Genomic DNA, 21,346 nt, shown 5'->3' with positions numbered 1-21,346 from the left:
AACACCCTTCAAGGCTTCCCCTTGTCCTCTAGGCAAAGTCACACTGATTATTGAAGGTTTCAAGGCTCTTGTTTATTTCTCTAGCCTCATCTCTTGATGCTCTCTATGTACTCAGGCTCCCCCTACCCCTAGCCAGGTGCTCTAACTGGCCAGTTCCTAAGGATCCCTCCTAACATCTTTTTTTTAGGTGCCTTCCTGTACGTTCCTGGAGTACATGTACTTATTCATACATGAAATTGTCTTGTAGCTGCCTTGACTTGTCTGTCTCTTTCCCTAGATTGTGTGCACCATTATAACCCCAGGACAATGCCTGACATGTAGTAATTGTTCAGTAAATGTGTGTTCAAGAAACGACGACAAAGGCATGGAGTGGGCCTGTAGAATCCCTGCCCAGGAAGAATGGCAGCAGGTGGTAGTGAGTGGATTCAGGGAGAATGGAATGGAAGAAAAAATCTCAGCTCCTCCTGCCCCAAACTGAGTGTGAGGGGATAGAGGACCGCACTGCTCATGCCAAGAAGCTCCTGGGTTCCCCTGCCAGCACTGGATTTTGGGCCCTGCAGGGTGAGATGGTGCAAGGGCCTGGGTGAGGGAGAAGGGGCTTGGTCCTAGGAGCAATGTGAAGGGCTTTCTCTGAGACATTTGTGTCCCCAGGACTGAGGGCTAGAACTGCTCTGGAAAAGTGACATCAGATAATAAAGATAGCCAGCATTTATTGACTACTTACTACATACCAGGAGTCCTGCTGTGCTATTTATGCATTATCTCATTTAATCCTTACTGCAATCCTATGAAATAAATTATTTTTTAACACATGAGGGAGGAAACTGGGGCACTGAGAGGTAAGTAAGTTGTCAAGGGCACGCAACCACTTTGTAGCAGGGATTTGAACTCTGGAAGCTGCGTGTTTGACCGCTTGGGTATCTGCCCATCTGCTTCTGTCTTCCAGCATGGCTTTGGGCTTGGTGGGAGTGCCCTTCCTCCTCTCTTTTGTTTGCACTGAGTGACAGAACCTTGGGATGTTCTCTGACACCCTGGGCTTCTGGTACCTGGGCTGGTGTTGGTTGGAGGGCTGGACCATTGTGTTCATTTTGCTCTGGGGATGTGGTTGGCAGGGAGGTGTGGTGGGGGATGGCTTGGGGCTGTCTGAGAGGCTCCTTGCTGATCTACAGATGAATGAATCCTCAGATCTGTTTTAAGGAAACCACTGCCAATATTACTTTGGACACCTCTATTCTACAGTATCCTTGAAAGCACGTGGGGCATCTCATCGTGTCTCTAAGCTCGTGAGAACCTTGTCCATGGGTTTGCCAGTTGGTTCCGGCATGGAGCTGTATCACCTTTGATTAGCAGCCTGTTGGGGGAAGGGGCTTGAGTCAGAACTCCCTGGCAGTCCTGACTTGTCTCATTTCCTGATACTTTTATCTGTCACTGCAAGCGCTTGGGCTCCCCTCCTGAACTAATTAAGTTTGCATGTGTTTAGACACATTGCCAAATAGGGCTTAGCAAAGCGGAACTGAGCTACATCTCTTTCTGAGTAGGGAAGGAAGGATATATGAATGCTCCACCACGAGGGCCGGGGAAAGCGTGGACGACATGGAGCCTGTGTGTACAGATGATAGGCATTCTGCCCTGGCCTCCCTGGGACACAGCAGGCCTGCAAAGCAGCCTTCTGAGTGGCTGGCAGCAGCAGCTGAGGGCCCACCCTCCATCTCTCTAAGTGAACTGGGCATTCTCAGAGGGCCGAGGATGGAAGACAGGCTCTGAAGTAGGATTTTTCTCCCAAGCACAAGCAAAACTGAGCAGCAAGTTTAATGGGATTTGTAGGGTAAGTTTCTAGGCCTGTGTGCTATTTGCTGCCAGCCTAAACCTACCCAGCTCCACGGCCTAAAACCACCTGTATGGCTAGCAGAGTGCAGCCTCTGCAGGGCTATGGGAAGTACATTGGAAGCATGGGCCACGTTTTCCTTTTTGCCTTGAAGACCTCAGGCCACCTTGCTCAGTCTCATGATCGCTGTGGGGTGGCTCCAGGGGGAGAGAAGGAGTGTTGCTCAGGATTCCCCCACCCTGGAGGGAGGTCAGCCTAAGGGGTCAGCGCAGTGCGGTACTGCCAACATGTTTCCACATCAGACTGATGCCTGCCTTTTCCCGCGCACTGGGTAGCCCGAGGTCTGAGATGGCCACACATACTTGGGTCCTGCCCACACAGCTGCAGACGTGGGGCCTTCCCATGTTGTGGACTCCTCCTCTGAGGTAGGGAGAGGGTGTTTCCCATAGAAAGCAAGAGAAACAGCTGATTACCATGGTCAGCGTTTTGATATAGCTGTAAAGCCCGTGGGTCAGCTTCCTGAACACGAAGAGGCTCTCGGAAGGCGAGATCAGCTCAGAGTCAGGCCAGGCTTGCGCTGCGCACCGTGTGTGTGGGTGGGCTGGGGAGGGGCTTCTGGAGGTTGTATAGGAATTCTGGGCCTTTGAGCTGCAGCCTGAGCCCAGAGCGAACAAGAACCAGACCTTCTGCCCTCCCTTTAGCTTCCCTAGAGCCCTCTCGTCAGCAGAGGTGCGTCGGGTTAGCCCCAAGAAGGCAGCTTGCGTTGATGGGGTCATGTTTCAGCTGCAGCTAATCCAAGTCACTCGATATAAATCTCTCCCTGCTGCCTCCCCTCCCTCCCATCCCCAACCCACAGACAGGGAAATGAATCCTGGCCCTCGCCCTGAATACATCATGGCAGGCCTGCCTCTAATGAGAGAGGGCCATTCATTGTGGGGTGAAGCTCCCTGCAGAGCCTGGGATGCCATTAATTAAAGAAGAGCCACCTGAAGCCAGTCGTGCGGCGCAGCCTGCCACGCTCAGATGGAGTGGTGGTGGGGTAGCCTCGTTAGCCTGACAGCTCCTCGGGCCCAGGGTTCCTGGGCGCTGGGGAGCGAGGGGTGCCCCGCCTCCACCTGAGAGCTCCGGCCTCTGGAGCCAGCCTTCTCACAGATGTGGGCGAGCCCCTTCCTGCAGCTGTCCTGGGGCCGGGACCTGGCAGGAAAGGGGCTGCTGACGGTGGGCTTGGCTAAGGATTACCCATCTCCAGCGTGTGGGCCTCGGGGCAGGAGCAGGCTCCTGGCTCCCAGCTGGCGCTCCTCCCAACCCTTCTCCACGTGGTTCTGGAGCTGCGGGTTGGCAGGCCCTGCAGCCTGCAGCCTTCCCTCAGAGCCTGAGTCCAGGGAAGGACTGGAGGGACCTTCGGCCTGCAGGGACACTCGGGGAGAAAGAAGCTTTTCCATCAGGTGTGCGGGCACAGCCCCTCCCAGGCAGACGGAGCCTCTGGTATTCCAGTTTCTGGGCATTTCTAGGCTGCAGGGTGGGGCTCCAGTGGCAGACTCATCTCCTCGCTCCCTGGGAAGGTGTCGGAGGGTCTTAAGCACTTCAGTGGTTGTGGGAATCCCTGGAGTGGGAGTTCTGCTCAGTTAAAACTCTGATAAAAGACGGAGGTGTTTATGTAGTGGCCAGTCAGGCGCTGAGATGTTTCTGGTGGTGGGAGCCTGCTGTGGCGCTGCTGACTAGACGACTCTTTATTGCTTCATTGGTCCTGAGGTGAGTGTGGCTGCCAGGTGTCTGGCCCCCGATCTGATGGATGGAGTGCCCCTTGACCATCCTTGAGGGTCTCACTGCCTCCTCCTTGCTGGCAGGAGGGGCCGTAGGCACTCGGACCTTGACCATCACCTAGAGCTGGAGTGGATCAGCTGGTCTCTGCCTGGCTTGTCAGGAAGACGGATTGTTTCTGTGTCTGTGGCTCTTCTGGGCAGTGTCTGGAAGTCTGGTTCTGTGCTCCGTGGAAGAACCTGAGAGGCTCCTTCAGAGAGCCTCAGAACCAGCAGGGCATGGCTTGACCAGGGCGCCAGCTCTACTTCTGTGGAGTCTGTGTGGAATAGAGGCTCCATGTAAGACTCAGGTGGCATTGCTTTGTGTTTTGAACAGTTTCGGACCTTCACAGGCCTTGGCCATTCATTTGGGCCCTTCTGTCCTCTGGCGAGGGCTTCCCAGGTGGCGCTAGTGGTAAAGAACTTGCCTGCCAATGCAGGAGATGTAAGAGACATAGGTTCAATCCCTGGATTGGGAAGATCCTCTGGAGGTGGGCATGGCAACCCACGCAAGTATCCTTCCCTGGAGAAACCCATGGACAGAGGAGCCTGGTAGGCCACAGTCCATAGAGTCTCATGGAGTTGGACACGACTGAAGTGATGTCCTCTGGAAAACAGAGAGTGAAAAATGGGGGGCTTGTGTCCTGAACTCCAGGGAGAACTCCTGAACTTCCACTGTTGATGCTAGAAAATATTTTTGTATGGGTGAGATACTTTTCGCGTGACTCTTGAGACCCAACTTAAAAAAAAATTTTTTTATTGTGATTTCCCCAGCAGTCCAGTGGTTAAGACTCCACACTTTCAACACAGAGGGCTCAGGTTTGATCCCTAGTCGGGGAACTAAGATCCCACATACCGTGTGGTACAGCCAAAAAAAGAAAAAGGAAAACCAAAAAAAATTTATCTTTTTAGAAATGGAAGTACGAAATAGGTACAGTAGGGTACATCCAGTATACGAGTGTGAAATAGTCAGCTCAGTATATTGTTATACATGTCTACACCTGTGTACCACCCAAATCAAGGTGAACTTTTTGCATCATCCCAGAAAGTTTCCTTGTGCCCCTCTGCTGTCAGTAATGCCTACCCTCTTCCAGGTAACCACTACTCTGACTTCCATTACTTCTGGCTCATTTTCTTCTTTTTGGCTTTCATATACATGGAATCATACAAGATGTACTCTTGTGCTCAGTGTAATATACAAGAGATTCATCCGAGTCGTTGTTGGCCATTCACCCTATTTATTGCTGGGTAGGATTCCACTGTATTACTATACTGCAGTGTTCTTTTGTTGGACTGTATACCTTCTTTTGGTCTTTTCGTTCATGTTTATCAAGTGAGTATGTGAATGTTCAATCTAATACGAGCATCTGCCTAGTCCTGCCAGCTTGACCTAATCTCCCTCGTCCTTTTAAACCTAATTCCAGCCCCTTAGACATGTGGTCTTCCCTGTCTCTTGTGGAGTCTGGACTGGCCTCCCTCTTTTCTGAACCCCCAATGATAGAGGCTGCCCCCAGGGCTGTGGAAGTGGCCTTTGAGCCCTAGTCACCCATTTATTTATTCTTTCAACAGATTTATTGAATGTCCATGATATGTCTTATACTGTTCCAGGTACTGAGGACTTAGCAGTGAACAAAGAGATAAAGCTTCCATACGTCCTGCCTTCGGGGGGCTTTCATTTCAGTGCATGCAGCCAGCACTGCCCTGTCTTTTGGACGCTGATGCCAGGAGACTTGGAGTCTTGTCTAGGCTCCTTTGTCCCCTGGGATTCTGTAGGAGCTGAGTGGCAGTGGCCCTCGCCACCTTGGCAGGGCCTCTCTCAGACTTTTGTGGGCTTTCGTCATCCTTTTTTGCTGCTACTACTGCTGCTTGGCAGTGAAAGGGTTTCTCAAGATTGGCGCCTCCTTCTACTATCCTGGAGTCTGATTCCCTCTGTGAGAGGAGAGAATTAATCTCCAACTTTCCATGCCTGTAAGGTGAGTGACCTCTGTTTTGTCAGCGCTCGCCAATCTCTCCTCTAATTCCCAGCCAGGGTAATGTAGACATTACTTTGTGTTAAAGCAAACCACCAGCAGCTCTCCTAGTGTGGATTCTGTCCCGATCTAGGCAGCTCAGAGAGGATCTCTTCACAGGTGCTCAGGCACCTGAGCATCTTTGGTCCTGAACGGTGTTTGGCAGGTTCAAGGAGGGAAGATGCCCTTCCACTGTGTATTCCCTAACCACCATCCATGCCAGCTAGGCAGCTGCCTCTGAAACTGGTCACTGTGATCAGGCTCCTGAGTGCACAGAGGAAGCTGTGAACACCCCAGTGAGGAGGAAGTCAGGAAGCAGAGGGCTGGGAAGGTGTGGGCCAGGGATCCCAAGGCTGCCGCTGGCAGACTGGCCCATGCCTGAATGATCCGTAGACTCTGGGGGCTTAGCTCTGTCGGGCTTTGGGAAGGGCGCCTGTGAGCGGGTGGGATAAATTCTCTGTCCCTGGCTAACGGGTGACACGACTCAGACTTGATAGTTCTGTAAAACTGTTTCTTCCAAAGCCTGTAAGGATGTTGGTTTGGGGAAGAAAGCCAGCCAGCCCAGAGAGTCCCAGGAGCCTGACAGGCCTTTTTCTCTGCGATTCTTTCTTGCAGGCAGCCCGAGGCAGCCTGTCTCTTTGTTAACAGAGTGACAGCAATGTGACACCATGGAAATAATTACTAACAAATCACGGTGCTGACTGCAAACAGCTCTCTGTCTTCAGAGGCATGTCAGGGTGCATTAGAGCAGGACTGGAGGAGCGGCACGTGGGGGCTGAGGCGCAGCCCGTGCTCAGACGCTCTCCTCTTCTTCCCCCACCCTGACCCCTTGCTGCTTTGTCTGACTTTCCTGCTCGTGGCCTTAACCCACTAAGTCAGCTAAGGGACCTGCTGGATAAGTAAGTGGCATGTGGCTTCCTCTGGGCAGGTAGCTGGGACTCCCAGCTTTGCTAGGGAACACCTGGGTGTGATGGGATGGTTAGATAGTGTCACCGACTCAACGGACGTGAATTTGAGCAAACTGGGAGATAGTGGAGGGCAGAGAAGCCTGGCGTGCTACAGTCCACGGGGTCGCAAAGAGTTGGACACAACTTAGCGACTGAGCAGCGACAGCCTGGGTAGTGGTGAGATCCAGGAGATTTTCTGTTATGGGGCCCCCAGATGGTGGAAGAGTGCTCCATTTTTGATGACTGTCTACCAGTTGGGACCAGCTTCACCTGCTGGTGGTTTTGGTGTGATGGAGAGTATTCATGCTAGCTGGACCCATAATCTGGGAGAAGCTTTACATCTCAGTATTGGCTCTGCTCCCTTCCCCCACAGCCCTGGATTCTTCTTCAATTGCCATAGTCAATTTTGGGTAAGTCGACTTTGTCCATTCCCTCTTGGTTAGCAGAGTGATTGCTCTGACTGTCAGGGCTGTAAATAATGTTCTTGGTGTGTGTGGCTGGAGGCAGCCGTGTCGGGTGGGGAAAGGAGTGGAGGGAGGAGCAGCACTCCGCTGGCTCCCTCGCCGGCCCCCCTCCCCTCTCATACAATATTTATCCAGGGATGGGAGTCAGATGCAGCGACCTCAGGGTCACCCAGTTAAATAGCTTCTGAACCTCCCTGCATTCTAATTGCTGCAGTTGTCCTTTGCTCTGGAGACTTCTCCTCCCCATTGTCTGCTGAGGCACACGCTAATGGCTCTCCTCCCTGGCCCTGCTGGGAGGCGGATGCGGGTGGGGGGCTGTGGAGGGAGGGAGGGGGCTCACTGCTGCCGCCTTTTCCCCGGGGAGGAGGGAAGCTGGGGCCTATTAACAAGTGGCTTCAGCGCAGAGGAGCACAGTCCCCTGCCTTCCTGCTGCCGCCTCCCCAGAGCTGGCTGGAGGAGACCCAGGAGGCGGGCCTGGTTGATGGGCCAAGGGCTTCTGCCCATTTCCAGTCCGAAAAGCAGAACTGTGGGACTCGTGACTCCTGGAGGGCACAGTCCATGGGGTTGCAGAGAGTCGGACAGTACTGAGCACGCACGTGCGAGCGCCTCCTCTATAAGGGCAGGCTCTTGAGTACTTGGCTGAGGAGCATCGTCCTGTGTGCCAGTGGTCCCGCTTCTGTGGCTTGGAAACTTCTAATGAGTGGTATTTCCTATTGGAATGTACTGCATTTTGCCCATAGGTTGGCCAGATGCAAAAGCCTCCTTGGTCCCTGGTTGGTTTAGATGATTGATGATGGTAGCAGGTGTGCTGCAGTTGGTGACTTAAGAGTGGCACGTGCCACACGTCTTCACTGGGACCTTCCTGTAAATGTCAGTTACCACCCACAGCAACTCTTGTCTTCCGAGGAATACTGTTAGAAACTTCCATTGAAGACACTAGCCACTGTGTGTCCTGGAAGAGTATTCCAGCAGGAGCCTAAAGTGAGCCCCTGTTGAGAGTTGCTCTGGGCCCAGTAAGGACTGTGCTGGGGACTCTGGGGACCACCAGGTGATCGGGACAGAAGGAGCAGCATGTGCAAAACCAGGTGTAGGCTAAGTAATAAGAAAGGTGGAGCCTGAGAACAAACACTGCAGAGAAGATACACGGTGAATGCCGCGAGAACCCAGACAGCGCAGTAGAGATCGAATGGGTAGTATTTTTAGCAGGAAACTTAGAAAAAAAATGTTGTTAAAGAAAGCCCAATATTACAAAATCTATGAAAGTTGAGCTGTTCTTTTTGAAGCTGGGGCAAGACCCTGCCCGTTCTTCCTCTTCTCACCCTCACCAGTCCACAAAGTAGCTCCATGTCCCCCCTAGAATGCTAGAGCTCCGTGGAGCACAGTTGAAAATGCCCAGCAGAAGTGTGACTCTGTAGGCTAGGTTACACGTTCTGAAGGAGTCAGGGGAGCCGGGATCAGGGCAGAGGATATCAGCGGGGTGTGGGGAACAGCTGTGTCCTTGAAGCAGAGGTCAGGCTGCCTGCCGCATCCCGAATGCTTGCAGGATGCTTTCTGTGGAGCCTCCAGAGGGCATTGTAGGCCAGGCAAAGGGCCAAGGGCCCAGGCAAAGGGTCAAGATGGCCATAGGCCAGATGGAGACTCTAGTGGGGGATGAGTGAGGTATCTTTGAGACTGCTCAAACCTCTACAGAGTGCCTGAGCCAAAAAAGCAAAGAGCTCACCATCCGAGACACTGACCAGAGTGCGCTGGAAACCTCCCAGCACCTGCCCACCCTCCTCCCCCAACCCCACTCCCTGCTGCCTACTGGGGCCTCTGCCATTCCACCTGCCCAAGTCCTGGCAGCCACTCCAGCACTTCTCACAGCCACACAGGTGGGCACGGTGCCCTTTTCCTGGAAGAACAGCAGCCGGAGAGGCTCTGGAGACGTGCCTGTCTTATCCTTTCACTGGAGAGGGGCTGGCGAGATACACAGTATTTGATTTCGTGGCGTATTTGTGGCACTGGGTAGGCGCATGTTATATGTTCCACAGGGTGTTTGTGGCTCTTGTGTGCTGTGTGTGGTTGTTTATATGGGCTCCACGAGGGAGAAATGGGACTAGAGATAGGTGGCAAGTGGGCTGGAAAGCCGTGGCGCAGGGAGGCGCACCACACACATACAGAACCTTTTGGAACCTCTGCTTGCCTGTGGGGATTTGAGGTTGGTTTTCTCTGGGAGGATGGGCAGCTTGGCCTATGGGGCGTCCCTCTGCACCCGCCTGTGTTCTGGTTTCTGTTTGGGAACTCTCCAGAGCAGCATGTCTGGGAACACTTCCAGCTGTGCTGCCAGACCCAGACGCAGGTGACGGCCTTTAGTCTGTACCATAGGGAAACTGAGAGGAAATTAAATGTCATTTGCCCCCTGCACAGCAGGTCATTGCCAGATCAGACACTGCTGATCAGAGCTGTACGGAGGGCACCCAAGGGAAGGCTCCTGCCTGCAGCCATGCCCTCTGAGCCGTGGAGACTCCCAGGTGATGGCCTGGCTCGTGCCCAGGGCTCGCTCTGTCAGGCTGGGTTCACCCTGGCCCGGGGCCCAGCCGTGTGCTGCATGGCAGCTGTGGCCCATGCCAGCCAGAGGAACATGTGTCTCTGGGGGAGGGAGCAGAGGGGCAGGGCAGGGCAGGGCTGGGCCTGGCAGTTGAGGGCACTCAGGAGCCAGTGAGTGGTCAGCCCCTCCTCAGAGAGGTGGTGGTACTGTGGAAAGAGCAGGGCCTTTAGAAGTGAAAGAGACCTGGGTTTGAGTGTCGACTCCGCTGCCTGCTAGTTGTACGATCTTGGGAAAGTCACATTACTCCCTCCGCCTCCATTCCTCATCTGTAGAATGGAGAGCATAATAAGCTCTGGCTCCTAACATCCGTGGCGGAAGTAGCTTCCTCTTGGGACTAACTGGTACTCTGGTTTCCTCACCCCAACTCCCCTAGATCTGGAACGATCTAGGAGCCCTTGCTTCTGGGCTCAAGTGAAGTGAGCTGGCTGAAGTTGCTGGGAAGTTGGAGCAGGGAGGGAGTGAGTCTGGCCGACTGGTACTCTCTCCCTGCATGAGGCTTTTCTTCTTGTCCTCCTAGTCCTCTCAGCCAAGCATCCCAAGGCCGTTAAGAGATGAATACGGTTGATGGCGGTCACCTCCTGTTGGGGGCTCAGCTGGCTTGCTCCAGCCTCACACTTGCACTCCCCTTCCTCTTTGGGAAGACCTCAGGGCTCGACCCAAGCCCTCTCCCTCCTTTGCCCTGAGTCTTAGTGGCAGGCATAGTTCTCGGTTCTGCAGTGGTGTTTATTCACAGGGCTTTGGGAAGAGACGTTTTAATACTGTGAGAGTTCTCCCTAGAAAACTCCCCACCCCACCCCCACCCCCATCTAAGGCATGGCTGCTGGTGGTGAAATTCATTAGTGTTCCCTGACAGGCAGTGGCGACAGAGGCACGCTGTCTGCTTCCCGCTCCCTCGCTCCCGTGCTCCTGCTTCATGCACACTGATATTTAAAGCTGATGGGCTGCTTATAGACTTCTTGTACCATGACAAGTTTGGGGAGGGGGGTGGGGGAGGAAGAGACAGACAAGGAGCCAGCTGTCACGCTGGTATTTCAAACAGTACTCTCTCCTGACCCTTTGCAGGCTCCGGCAAGTGTATCATCTTTCTGAAGCCTGTGGTTGGAATTGTAACCTGCAGCCGTCCCAGAGGATGGGGGCAAGTGTGGGGGCCGAGGGGGCTGAGAAGTCGGCAGTGCATCCTCCCAGGGCTGTGGGCAGGCAGAGAAGAGTGGAGGGACGGGGTGGGGAGAGAGAGAGAGAGAGAGTGTGTGTGTGTGTTTGTGTGTGAGAGAGAGCAGAGGGGATTGAAGCTGAATCTTTGTAAGTGCTCCCCAGCATTGCCTTCCCATCCCCGGAAATGATATGGCCTTTTCGCAGTAGTCTCTCCTGGAGTGATCCTTAGATTCATCCTGTGGTTATCTCCTAGGTGGTCCTGAAAGCTCTGCATCTCTAGGAATCACGGTGGCTTGGCCCCTGCCCCCTGAGGGCCCTGGATCTCAGTGATACTTGTAAATATGTGGTTTCAATTGAAGTAGAAAGTTCTCCCACTTTGTGTGTAAACTGGAGCCTTGGCATTTGCTGCCTCCTGTGTGCATGCTGAATTTTTAGATTTGGAGAGTGAGTACCAAGGTGCCTTCTTGTCCACAAGTCCTCCCCTCATCCCCAAGCTTCTTGGAATTCATTCTGGCAGCTGTTGGGTGGTTTTGGATTTCCCTGACTGTCATCCCTGGAAAACTTCTCCAGGAGGCTTTCCCTGCCCAAGGCACTGTCTTCTCAATGCAGGTGGCTTGGAAGCGTCTCCAGAGGCAGTTGCAGGTTTGGTCTCAGCTGACCTCCTTACAGCTGGGATCCCTCCTGTAAGTGCTTATTTATGAAGTGTTTCCCTTGGCCGGCTCCTTTAACCTTCGCAGAGCAGGTCATGGAAGTGATATAACTTGCCCGGGGACACATGGTCACTTGACCAAGTTTTCTCCTAGTGCGGCAGAACCACAGACCTGGTCCTTCCCCCCATCAGGGGCCCTTCTAGCTCCAGGGTCTGCAGTGGGGGAAGTGATTGGGGAGCAGAGGTGACTCCTCCACTCCCTGCTTTTTCAGCCTTGTCAATGCTGTCAGTACTCCTGTTGGCCTCCTCACTTTCAGCACAGCTGTGCGTGCATGAGTGTGTGTGTGTGTACACTCATGTTGGCTTCCTCACTTTCAACACAGCTCTGTGTGTGTGTGTGTGTGTTTGTGAGAGACAGAGAGGGGTTACTCACTTCCAGCACAGAGCTCTGTGTGTGTGTGTGCGCGCGCGTGCGTGCGTTCCTTTTGGCTTTCTCACTTTCAGCACAGCTCTGTGTGTGAGAGAGAGAGAGGGGTGGGGGGTTACTAACTTTCAGCACAGCTCTGTGTGTGTGTGTGTGTGTGTGTGTGTGTGTGAGAGAGAGAGAGAGAGAGAGAGAGGTGGGGGGCGGTTACTAACTTTCAGCACAGCTCTGTGTGTGTGTGTGTGTGTGTGTGTGTGTGTGTGTGTGACAGAGAGAGGTGGGGGGCGGTTACTAACTTTCAGTACAGCTCTGTGTGTGTGTGTGTATACCCATTGGCTTTCTCGCTTTCAGCATAGGGGTGTGTTGGGGGGGACGGGGAGAGGCAGTGATAACTTTCAGCACAGAGCTGGGTGTGTGTGTTTGTGTGTGTGAGTGAGAGAGACAGACAGACAGAGAGGGGTTACTGGCCATCTCCTGGTGGAGGGTGGAGCCAGAATGTCTTTTCTCTCTGTGGACTGAAGTGGACTTTGTTTTGTCTAATTAGCTTTGCTGTTGCTGGGTCTTCACTGCCGTGCGGGCTTGTCTTTCGTGGTGGCGAGCAGGGGCGGCGTGCAGGCTTCTCACTGCAGCGGTTTCTCCTGTTGCGAAGCGCGGGCTGTAGGGTTCTTGGGCTTTGGTGGTTGTGGTTCCTGACGCTAGAATGCAGACTCGGTAGCTGTGGCGCACGGCCTTAGTTGTTCCACGGCGTGTGGAATCTTCCCAGACTAGGGATCGAACCTATGTCTCCTGCATTGGCAGGTGGATTCTTTGCCATTGAGCCACCAGGGAAGCCCTGAAGTGTGTTCTTGAACTGTCCAGGATTGTCTTTGATGTGCTCACCTCCTATACCCTCGCTGCCCCTCTCCTTCCCCCACACCCCACACATTAGCCTAGGTTTCTAGTAGGCGTTGCTGGTGCAAGGCATTGCTTTCCTCTCCCTTCCTGTCCTTGCCTGGCCGGGAGTAACTGGGCTGTGTCTTCTACCATGGTGTGTCTCGCAGGTGAGATGGAGACTGGCCGGCTTTGATAAGTACGAGGCTCTAGCATTAATTTTTTATACATCAGCAGAGGCCAAGTGAGTGAATTCAATTATGAGTCTCCTTTCTCTCCCTCCTCCTTCCTGTAGCGTGGTGGTTCTGAGCAGAGACTAAGGAACCTGTTGAAATGAGAAACCCTTATTTCCTGGTTTGACCCTCTCACTAATTCGGGTTAAATTGCTACGTGATTGCAGTGGTGCCACATTGTGCCTGCCTCTGTTTGTCTAAGAGGATGCAGTGGGGGCGGAAGGACCAATTTGTGTAGAGATAAAAGGTGTCATGGGCAGATAACTAAGGTCCCAGCCCCGTGCCTGCTCTCACTGTAGCTCGGCTGGCTCTGTGGGAAGCCGGCTTCCCCACACAGGGAAGGAAGCCCAGCCTTCCTTGCTTCCTTCTCTCCCCCTGCTCATATTTTACCTCGATGCCACAGCATAATGATGCCCCGTGTAGTGGGGGAGGAGATAGGCACCTCTGGCTGACAGCCCTTCCTGATAACCAAATTCTAACCCATCCATCACCAGCTACTCTCCTCAACTTGAGGAAAAGTGATCATGAAAGGTGGGCCGTTTATCACCCGGGGTCTGTTTATCTCCTCTGGGTGGGGAAATGGGAACAGGAGAGACAAAGAGCTGCGTCCCCAGCAAAGTGCTGCCTGGGCTCTGGTAGCCTGCCTGAGCTGGATGCAGATGCATGTTGTGCTGACTGTGGGGCTCTGACTAGAACTCCCAGACTGGGGCCCAGGGGAAGGGGACCTTTCCTGAGGCTCAGCCTCGGTGGGACTTGGAGACAAGCCTAGGAAATGCGTTCCGAGGTGCAGGACGGCCAGTGACAGCATCTGTGGGAAGATTTGCATCAGAATGAGCAAGAGTAGAGCCCCTCATAGGTGATCCCTCAACAGGAGCTCCCTCTCTGACCGGTCAGCTGGGTGTGCAGCCTCCGCTTTCCCCAGGCTTGCCTTCCGTGCCTCTGTGCTCTGAGATGACTTTAAAGAAGACAGGGCCTTTCTCCCAGCTCTTCGCCTCTGCACCTCCACACGTCCCCTTTTCTGCATATCAGATAGAACAAAATAGTTTGCCCTTGCAGGTGAGCGATAATGTGCTCTTGGGTGCAAAAAATGACAGCCTACATCACTCTGAGATCTGGGTCCCACAGCCTTTCCAGAGAAGCAGAGAGGGGTCAAACATAGCCCTTAGATTCAGCTGACTTCCTCCTCTTAAAGGCTTGAGAGTGATCTGCATGTCCCTAAACTTGCAGAGAAAGAAACCCAGAAGGAAGAGTGTCCGTGATCTCTGCCAGCACTGGTGCCTGCTCTCTGGCTGCTCCTGGCTCGTGGTGTCTGCCAGTCTGTTTGTCAGACCTCCATGGATGCCGCTGGCCCCCTCCGCTGAGGCCAGGCAGTTCCAGCAGAGCCCCCCAGCTCTGTGTCACCCAGTCTTCAAAGCTGAGCTCTTGCTAACAATGGCTTCATCCCGCGTTTACCCATTAGCGAGGGTGGCGTTCCCTTAATGAGCCAGTCCCCTGCCTTGGCTGGCGCCGAGCTGGTCACACCTGTTTGCCATCAGGGCTGTCTGGGCCTAGCCCTAGCGCAGGGCTGCAGGTGGTGGGGCTCCCTTTGCTCTGTGCTATATGCTTATTGAGGGGGCTATTTCTTATACCCTTGTTCCTCCCATACTCTTCTTTCTAAGTAGAAGAGGGCTTTCTTTGCATTCTGTTACTTAGCCGAAGTGGTAAGGGAACTTGAGGAGTACCCCATCTTTTCTGACTTCCCCCTGGATGGAGTAGCAGGGAGCCAGTCAGGCCTCAGAGGGGAAGGTTTCATGGTCTGTTCTGATGACCCTAGGGGGCCAGTGTGATAAGAGACGAACCCCATGGTAAACTCCAAAGGCGGAGCCCCTCCCTGGCCCTTAGGCCCCATAGTATTTGGAAAGCAATCATACCCCTTTTAGAGCCCACAGGCAGGACTGGGGTGGGGGGCTTCCTTAAAGAGGGCCCCTTGCATTCATGAGGCTGAAGGAAGTTTTGATTTGGTTGAAAAAAAATTCCCATTCCTTTTTATGGCCTGGACATAATTGGCTCTTTTCTATTGGCCATCAGTGATGTCATTCCGACCCTCATAAAGAAGGGGAAATCACACCTGTGGACTTGGTGCATAAAATTTCATTGGGCAGCAGTAATAAGCATGGCCAGATGATGTTTGGGCAGTTGAGGAGCTCTGTGCCCAGTGATCCCAGCTGCATGGAGGCCTGGGCACCATAAACCTGCCTGCACGTTCATGCCCGTAGGCTAGTCCAGGGCCCACTGCCAGTGGCTCTTTTCCTGGGATCAGTGTCTGGTAGAAACTCACAGCATTCAGGCCCTTTGTGCCAGGGGCACTTTCACCTTTTTCTTTTCCAAATTAGTGGCACCACGTGCCCACTAGTACCCTCTGACAGTAGCCTTATGCTCCTAAGAACTGTGGACCCAGCAGTGACTTTGAGCACCAACCATTGTGCTACCTGCCCCTGTGAAACCCAGACCTTGCCTTCCTAGGGACTTGTAAAGACTGCATCTACATGACTGATGCCTTGTGTAGTCAGAAGGCTTAGATCCCATTTCTGGTTCTGCCCTTGGCTTCTTGTCTGATCAAGCAAATCCTTTTTCTTCTCTGGGCATCAGTTTCCTCTTTTATGAAGGGATGACAGCTACTGTAACCTACCCTTCCTCATGGGGTTTCTCTTGGTGCTCTCCGAGCTAGGCTAGGGTTCTGTCATAGAGATGTGTAGCTAGCTGTCTTCCCATGAGGCACCTGGGAGTTCAGGTTCTGGCATATAGCTCTGTGTTTCTTGTGAAGACAGGCCTGGGTCCTGCCACACCTGTAGCAGGCGTACTGCTTGCGTCTTGAAGTCACAGAGCTAGGACCTTCCATCAGCTGGAGGACTCGACAACTGGAATGCCTGTGAGTCTACAAATGGCAGGTATACCCACAAGTGACTGTACAAGCCCTGAGTGAGGGTGATGGTCCTGCCGCTCTCTGCTTCAGTTAGCCAAGGAGCCCAGGCAGCACTCCAGATGCTGCCGAACCATATCTGAAGCTGCGTCTTCAGCCTGACAATCTGTCTAGCCTGTCCTCCTTCAAGAGAACCAGGCAGGATCCTGTGAGACACTTCCTGCCTGGGTAGAGGACACTTTCTGTCTGACAGCCAACAGCTGACATCTGCCCTTGAAATCCTGCTGAAGGGGGAGCCCTTCCTCTCCCATGGCCCGCCACAGCCAGGAGCACTCCTGGCCTGGGTCAACTAAATGAACCAGAGGGTGCCTGGGGAGCGTGATAGGTGACCCCGGACCTTTGTCTTTTCCCGGCCAGTCCCCTGATGTGCTTCTTTGCAGATTCTGCTGCTTCTGGTGGCCCCCTTCACTCACAGGCCTTAAATGTGATGTTTTAAAAGTAGCTGACCTGAGCAAGCATTTTCACAAACACCAAGGATAAGGCACATGAAAGAAAAATGGAAGGGAATAAGAAAATTTCCCAAACATTACAGTTCTGTGTCTTAGGCAACCACATTCTAGTTCCTAAAGCTACCTTTTGTCTTTCAGAATCTTGCCTCATTTCCTTATAATCTTGTTCATTGGTTCCCACATGGAGACGTCCTACCTGGATACCCCTTCATCCTCTTGGTCTCAGCCAGACTTTCCCTCCCAGGAAACTGACTGGTTGTAGTTAGTGTCACTGTATCATCTGGGTGTGGAGAGGAACCTTCCCCATGGTAAGGTATTTCAGGTCTTAGAAAAGTAAGTGCTTACTCTACTAGCAGCCTAAAACACAGACATTGACTCCCACTTCAGTTCAGTTCAGTTCAGTCGTTCAGTCGTGTCCGACTCTTTGCGACCCCATCAACTGCAGCACGCCAGGACTCCCTGTCCATCACCAACTCCTGGAGTTCACTCAAACTCACGTCCATCGAGTCGGTGATGCCATCCAGCCATCTCATCCTCTGTCATCCCCTTTCTCCTCCTGCCCCCAATCCCTCCCAGCATCAGGATCTTTTCCAGTGAGTCAACTCTTCGCATGAGGTGGCCAAAGTACTGGAGTTTCAGCCTCAGGATCAGTCCTTCCAATGAACACCTAGGACTGGTTTCCTTTAGGATGGACTGGTCGGATCTCCTTGCAGTCCAAGGGACTCTCAAGAGTCTTCTCCAACACCACAGTTCAAAACCACCAATTCTTTGGTGCTCAGCTTTCTTCACAGTCCAATTCTCACATCCATACATGACCAGGGGAAATACTATAGCCTTGACTAGACGGACCTTTGTTGGCGAAGTAATATCTCTGCTTTTGAATATGCTGTCTAGGTTGGTCATAACTTTCCTTCCAAGGAGTAAGCGTCTTTTAATTTCATGGCTGCAATCACCATCTATAGTGATTTTGGAGCCCCCAAAAATAAAGTCTGACACTGTTTCCACTGTTTCCCCATCTATTTCCCATGAAGTGATGGGACCAGATGCCATGATCTTCGTTTTCTGAATGTTGAGCTTTAAGCCAACTTGTTCACTCTCTTTTACTTTCATCAAGAGGCTTTTTAGTTCCTCATCACTTTCTGCCTTAAGGATGGTGTCATCTGCATATCTGAGATTATTGCTATTTGTCCCGGCAATCTTGATTCCAGCTTGTGCTTCTTCCAGCCCAGTGTTTCTCATGATGTACTCTGCATATAAGTTAAATAAGCAGGGTGACAATATACAGCTTGACGTACTCCTTTTCCTATTTGGAACCAGTCTGTTGTTCCATGTCCAGGTCTAACTGTTGCTTCCTGACCTGCATAAAGGTTTCTCAAGAGGCAGGTCAGGTGGTCTGGTATTCCCATCTCTTTCAGAATTTTCCACAGTTTATTGTGATCCACACAGTCAAAGGCTTCAGCGTAGTCAATAAAGCAGGAAAAGCTAGTGTCTGTCAAACGGTTGAAGAGCAATGGAGGGAAGGTTGACTGCCCTAACACTTTCTAGGGTAGAAACAGTCATTTCAAGTGGATTCTTGTTGCCAAACCTCCTTAAGAGGGAGTTTCTGCTTGTGATCTCCAGTTTATTTCTACTCACTCTTCAACACGTCATCTGCTGCCTTCTGTCCCTACCAGCCCGCTGATGCCAAATTCATTGGGTTATTCTCATCTCTCTCTTACTTGATTGCTTTATGGCATTTGACATTAATAACTTGCTTTTTAGGCTCAAAAATCAATTATTCCAGAAAGGGTAAGCTTTCATCATCCTTTAGGTTGACCACAGGTGATCTGAAGTCTGAAGTATAGTCACTCAGTCATGTCTGACTCTTTGTGACCCTACGGACTGTAGCCCGCTAGCCTTCTCTGTCCATGGAATTCTCCAGGCAGGAATATTGGAAAGTGAAAGTGAAGTCGCTCAGTCGTGTCCAACTCTTTGGGACCCCATGGTCTGTAGTCTGTAGACCGTAACCAGGTTCCACCGTCCATGGGAATTTCCAGGCAAGAACACTGGAGTGGGTTGCCATTTCCTTCTCCAGGACATCTTCCCAACCCAGGAATTGAACCTGGGTCTCCCACATTGTAGGAAGATGCTTTTGCCGTCTGAGCCACCAGGGAAGCCACCGAGGAATACTGGAGTGGGTTGCTGTTCCCTTCTCTAGGGGATCTTCCTGACCCAGGGATTGAACCCAGGTCTCTTGCATTGCAGGTGGATTCTTTACCATCTGAGACACCGGGGAGGCCCCAGGTGATGTGACATAGGGTCCAAAGAGCATGTGTTACCTTGGCTCTCTGATACGAGGAGCCTTGCCCTCTGGGCATGGAGGTGGATTGGATGAGTCCTGCCTCATGGCACATTATCTCGAAGGAGCTGAGGCTATGTGACCTGGAGAAGGGAACTTGGAAGGAAGCTCCCTAGGCTGGCGCGTCTTGAGAGGTTCTGCAAGGAAGAGATGGAAGTCTCATTCTCTGTAGTTTCTAAAGACATGCCTCAGACTTGTGGGTGGAAATTACAAAAGACAGATTAAAGTTTAGCATTAAGGAAGGATGTTCTGTTAACTGGAGGAGTCCACAATTAGAGCTGACTGCTGTGTGTAGTAGTGAGTTCCTTGTCGCTGGTGGTGATCTGGTACAGGTGGCCTCATTTCATTTTAGCTCAGCAAAGCTTGGTGGTCATTGTCATTGGTGAAAGTCACTTAGTTGTGTCTGACTCTTAGCGACCCCATGGACTATACAATCCGTGGAATTCTCCAGGCCAGAATGCTAGAGTGGGTGGCCTTTCCCTTCTCTGGGGAATCTTCCCAACCCAGGGACTGAACCCAGGTCTCCCACATTGCAGGCAGATTCTTTACCAGCTGAGCCACAAGGGAAGAATACTGGAGTGGGTAGCTTATCCTTTCTCCAGTGGATCTTCCTGACCCAGGAATCGAACCGGGATCTCCTGCATTGCAGGTGGACTCTTCACTGACTGAGCTTTGTGAGACATTAACCTGGGCGCTCTTGCTCCTCTCATTCCATAGTCTTCCTGGGTAATCCTGTCTTCTCTCGTGGCTTTAATTTTACTTAAGTTACACGAGTGATTCAGCAGTTTGTATCTCCAGGCCAGATCTCTCTTCAAAACGGGATATCCATCTGCCTCTTAGACATCATTCCACTGCCAGATGTCTCCTAGGGCTCTCAAACTCAACAGATATTGAGTGCTTAGCAGGCGTCAGGCATACCTCTCAATTCACATTCCCAAACTCATGCCTCCATCCGGTGGGCTAGTAGAGGGAAGGCCGTGGGATGATGCCTCGTCTAGGGAGATACTGTATGAAGAGGACTTAAAAACAGTAATGAAACTACTAAATGCTGGTTAGTCTCGTCTGCGTTGTCACATATGCTCTCTGTGCCCCTAACTTTGTCTCAGTAAGAAGCACAAAAGCACAAAGCTGGTCTAGCCACTTGCCTCTGGATTGGGTTCTACCACTTTCTCTCATTCGCTCACCAAGATTTCCTTTCCATCTCTTTTTCTCTGTTGCTTGCTCACTGTCTCTATGGCTACTGTCTAGTCTCCTGGCTACTACTTGGCTTTTGTAATGTATTGTTTTTGTTGCCCCCGGAACTACCTTTGTAAATCACAGCTCTTCAGAGGCTCTCTATTGCCTGTGGCCAAACTCCTCTTAGCAAGAAAACTATGATCTTCCCCAGCTGATATTTCTTGTATCTTCTTCCATCCTTCCATGTACCCCAATGCTTTAACTTAAGGCTTGTAATCTATTTCTTTTACTGTTCATTCTGCTGAACAGACTGTGAGTCCCTCCTGCGCAGGAGTTAAGTTTTACTTTTTGAGTCCTGATTGCCTGACTCTTATTAAACATTAGTGTTTAATAAGTATTTGTTTGAATGGATTTGTGTAGGCAAAATGGCATCATCAGCTAGAAGGGGAGAGTTTATAAATTATAATTTAGAGAAAAATCAAGAACAGACTCTCGATTTACATTCTGACATCTTTTTATCTCTCTCCTCTCTATCACAGAAAGTTTATTGTTAGAGACTTAAATATGAGGCAAAGGCCCTGCCCAGCTGTCTCTAAATCATGTTCTCTTTTTCCTCTCTCCTCCTGTCTCTGTAACAAAATGACAACATCCTATTGCACTGAAAAGAACACAGGCTTTTGCATGAGACAGACCTGGGTTCAGCTCTTGACACTATCGTGTTTTAGCTGTGGGGACTTGGGTAGCCTCTCTGACTCTTGTTTTCTCATCTATAAAGTGTACAGATCTACCACCTCCCAGCATCACCCTGAATTAATGTGAAAATGTAAGTAAGAACCTTAGCAATATCGTAGGCCATCAGAAAGCAGTGTGTCTGATATTATTTTGAATAGTCTCCAGGTTCTCACATTTGGATCTGAAGACTGCAGCTGGAGCCCGGTGTCCAGGGTGCTGAAGGTGGGGTGCCTTTCTTGGGTGGGGTAGGACCCATGGTTGGTGGGTTGTTAGCCTTTTGGGGGTCTCTCTGACTTATAGACTCTGTTTAATTTCCTGTCTTAAGACTCCGTACCTGCGACATGGGTTGCTCAACTTGTTCTCTCCCCCTTCTCTTTCTTCAGGCTCCCAGGACAGTGCCAGTACTTGGGCTTGCCAGTAGCAGATTACTTCAAGCAGTGGATTAACCTGAAAAAGGTACTGTATCTGAGCCCCTCTCCGCATGTCCTTGGGTTCTCCTGTGCCTCAGACGCCATCCCTTCTGCTTTCTTTTCTCATTTCTGTTCTTTCCATCTTGTTGTTCTCTTTTCTTTTCGTTCTTTTCTTTCTTCAATACTCCTTTCTCCTCCCTATCTAATATGGAAGGTTGTGGTTATTTCTGAGAGTGGGGAGCTGCTTAAGGGACCAGGCTGCTGGGTGGAGTTTGACACCACCCTCCTTGGTGTCCCCTAGATGTGCAGAGAAGTCCCGATGA

The 21,346-nt window shown here is 51.7% G+C and overlaps 1 protein-coding gene across 18 annotated transcripts in view; it reads left to right on the top strand.

The window, feature by feature from the left end:
* ERI3 (ERI1 exoribonuclease family member 3) overlaps window positions 1-21,346 on the top strand; it is a 132,506-nt gene that overhangs the window by 52,320 nt on the left and 58,840 nt on the right. For all 18 annotated transcript variants that reach the window (XM_042239930.1, XM_004001901.4, XM_012120995.4 and 15 more), the window contains one exon: window positions 20,997-21,069. In XM_042239930.1, coding sequence (XP_042095864.1) covers window positions 20,997-21,069 — 73 coding nt within the window. The remainder of the gene's footprint in view (window positions 1-20,996; window positions 21,070-21,346) is intronic.

This window comes from Ovis aries, chromosome 1 (genome assembly GCF_016772045.2).
Source record: "Ovis aries strain OAR_USU_Benz2616 breed Rambouillet chromosome 1, ARS-UI_Ramb_v3.0, whole genome shotgun sequence".
Taxonomy (NCBI): domain Eukaryota; kingdom Metazoa; phylum Chordata; class Mammalia; order Artiodactyla; family Bovidae; genus Ovis; species Ovis aries.
Note: the sequence above shows the minus strand (reverse complement) of the source record. Positions and strands in the feature narration are given on the sequence as shown.